Source organism: Mesoplodon mirus, assembly GCF_964341445.2.
Source record: "Mesoplodon mirus genome assembly, chromosome: 16".
Classification (NCBI taxonomy): domain Eukaryota; kingdom Metazoa; phylum Chordata; class Mammalia; order Artiodactyla; family Ziphiidae; genus Mesoplodon; species Mesoplodon mirus.
Genome location: NC_138992.1, coordinates 73,934,790 through 73,936,367, shown reverse-complemented (window position 1 = coordinate 73,936,367; position 1,578 = coordinate 73,934,790). Strand labels below are relative to the sequence as shown.

Genomic DNA, 1,578 nt, shown 5'->3' with positions numbered 1-1,578 from the left:
CCACCAACGCAAGGTCTCACACGTTCTGCGGCTAATGCGGTTCAGCGTTCAAACAACGTCACGAGCAAACGGACTCGGGGGCCCTGCAAGACGCAACGAGGAAGAGCAGAACCCAGGCTACCCACCTACTTCTAGTCACCCTGCTTCCAAGGTGGAATGCATTCCGGAGCACGACTCCCGCCCTAAGGCCCGTCAGGGTCAGGAATGAGAGCCCACGAAGCCTAACGGCCGAGTATCATCAATTTATTAGAGCCGCGGGCTCAAGCGTCTGCAATGGTGACTTCCACCTCGACCCCGGGCTCAATGCTGATGGAAGTGATCTGCTTGACGATCTCGGAAGGGCTGTGCAGGTCAATGAGGCGCTTGTGGATCCTCATCTGGAAACGGTCCCAAGTCTTGGAGCCTTCCCCGCAGGGGGTTTTCCTCGTCGTTATTCTCAGGGTCTGCAGCGGAACAGAGGACACCAGGCACCCAGGCTGCGGGGGCGCCGCGCTCCGCAACCTCCCGGCGGGGCGCTCCCAACAGCAGGGCTGCGCGCTCGGCCCGAAGCCGCCCGGCGGCCCCCCGCGCCCCGGAGCGCCAAAGCTCTCACCTTGGTGGGCATCCGCACCGGCCCCTTCACCTTGAGATTCTTCTCCTTCGCGCCTCTTATCAGGTCGGCACACACTGCAAGCGGGGAAAGGCGTCTGGGCCCTCGCTCACGACACGGGCGGCCTCAGCGGCCCGCAAGGCCGCCGGCTCAGAATAGCGTACGCGACTATCACCGCAACTCAACCCAGTAAGCATCTCCTCATCGCCAACGGCGGGGGGAGGGCGCGGTCCACGCCGAGGGGCCGTCCTTGCTCGGCCTCCTCGGGCGACGCGCCTCACCGCCGCGAGCCTCACAAGCCCAGCTCGCCGCTGCTCCCACCCGAGTCCGTCCCTCCCCCCCCCACCGCCCCGGAGCCACCGCACTGACCCTTCTCCAGCGACTTCACGTTGCGGCTGGTGAGAGTGATCCTAATCCGGTGGATCGCCACCTCGGGCTCCACAGGAGTCTTTCCGGTGTCCTTAAAAGCCTGTTGTCCCACAGGTGAGAAAAAGCACTTCAGAAGCAGCCTATCACCTCCCGGGGACGAGCGCGCTCACCAGCCCCCTTCCCCGGATAAACGAGTCCCGTCTCCTCCCACCAGCCGGGCACCCCCCGCGCCCACCCCCCCGAGACCCGACCGGGACGCCCCCGACTCACCATGGCTGCGGTGCGGCCTCCTGACCGACTTGTTCCTCCGCGAGAGCGAACAGCGGTGAGTCAGGAGCGGGGGCGGGAAACCCGAAACTCCGCTGCAGCTGCTACCGCGTCTTCCTCCAAGAGGAACGCGTGCGGCCTGCCGGGCCCTTATATAGCCGCGCTCACGTCTGCATCCGGGTCCCGGGCGCCCCTCCACGCTGCCCCGGAAGAGGAATCGCCTGGCGGGCTCTAAGGCGGCGGCGCGAGCAGAGGGGCGGTCAGATGCGGCCGCGCGCGCCCCCTGTCAGCTCGGCGGAGTCAGAGCGCCGTCGGGTGCGGCGCCGCCACGGTCCTCAGGGCACCTGGCGGGG

The 1,578-nt window shown here is 66.9% G+C and overlaps 1 protein-coding gene across 1 annotated transcript; it reads right to left on the bottom strand.

The window, feature by feature from the left end:
* Window positions 1-227: 227 nt before the first annotated feature.
* Window positions 228-1,377, bottom strand: RPS20 (ribosomal protein S20). The gene is made up of 4 exons (XM_082600908.1): window positions 1,229-1,377; window positions 959-1,058; window positions 593-666; window positions 228-443 (listed from the first exon to the last, which is right to left on the bottom strand). Exons 1-4 carry the CDS (start codon window positions 1,229-1,231, stop codon window positions 261-263), a joined length of 360 nt encoding a protein of 119 aa, XP_082457034.1. The 5' UTR covers window positions 1,232-1,377; the 3' UTR covers window positions 228-260.
* Between the last annotated feature and the right edge of the window lie 201 nt (window positions 1,378-1,578).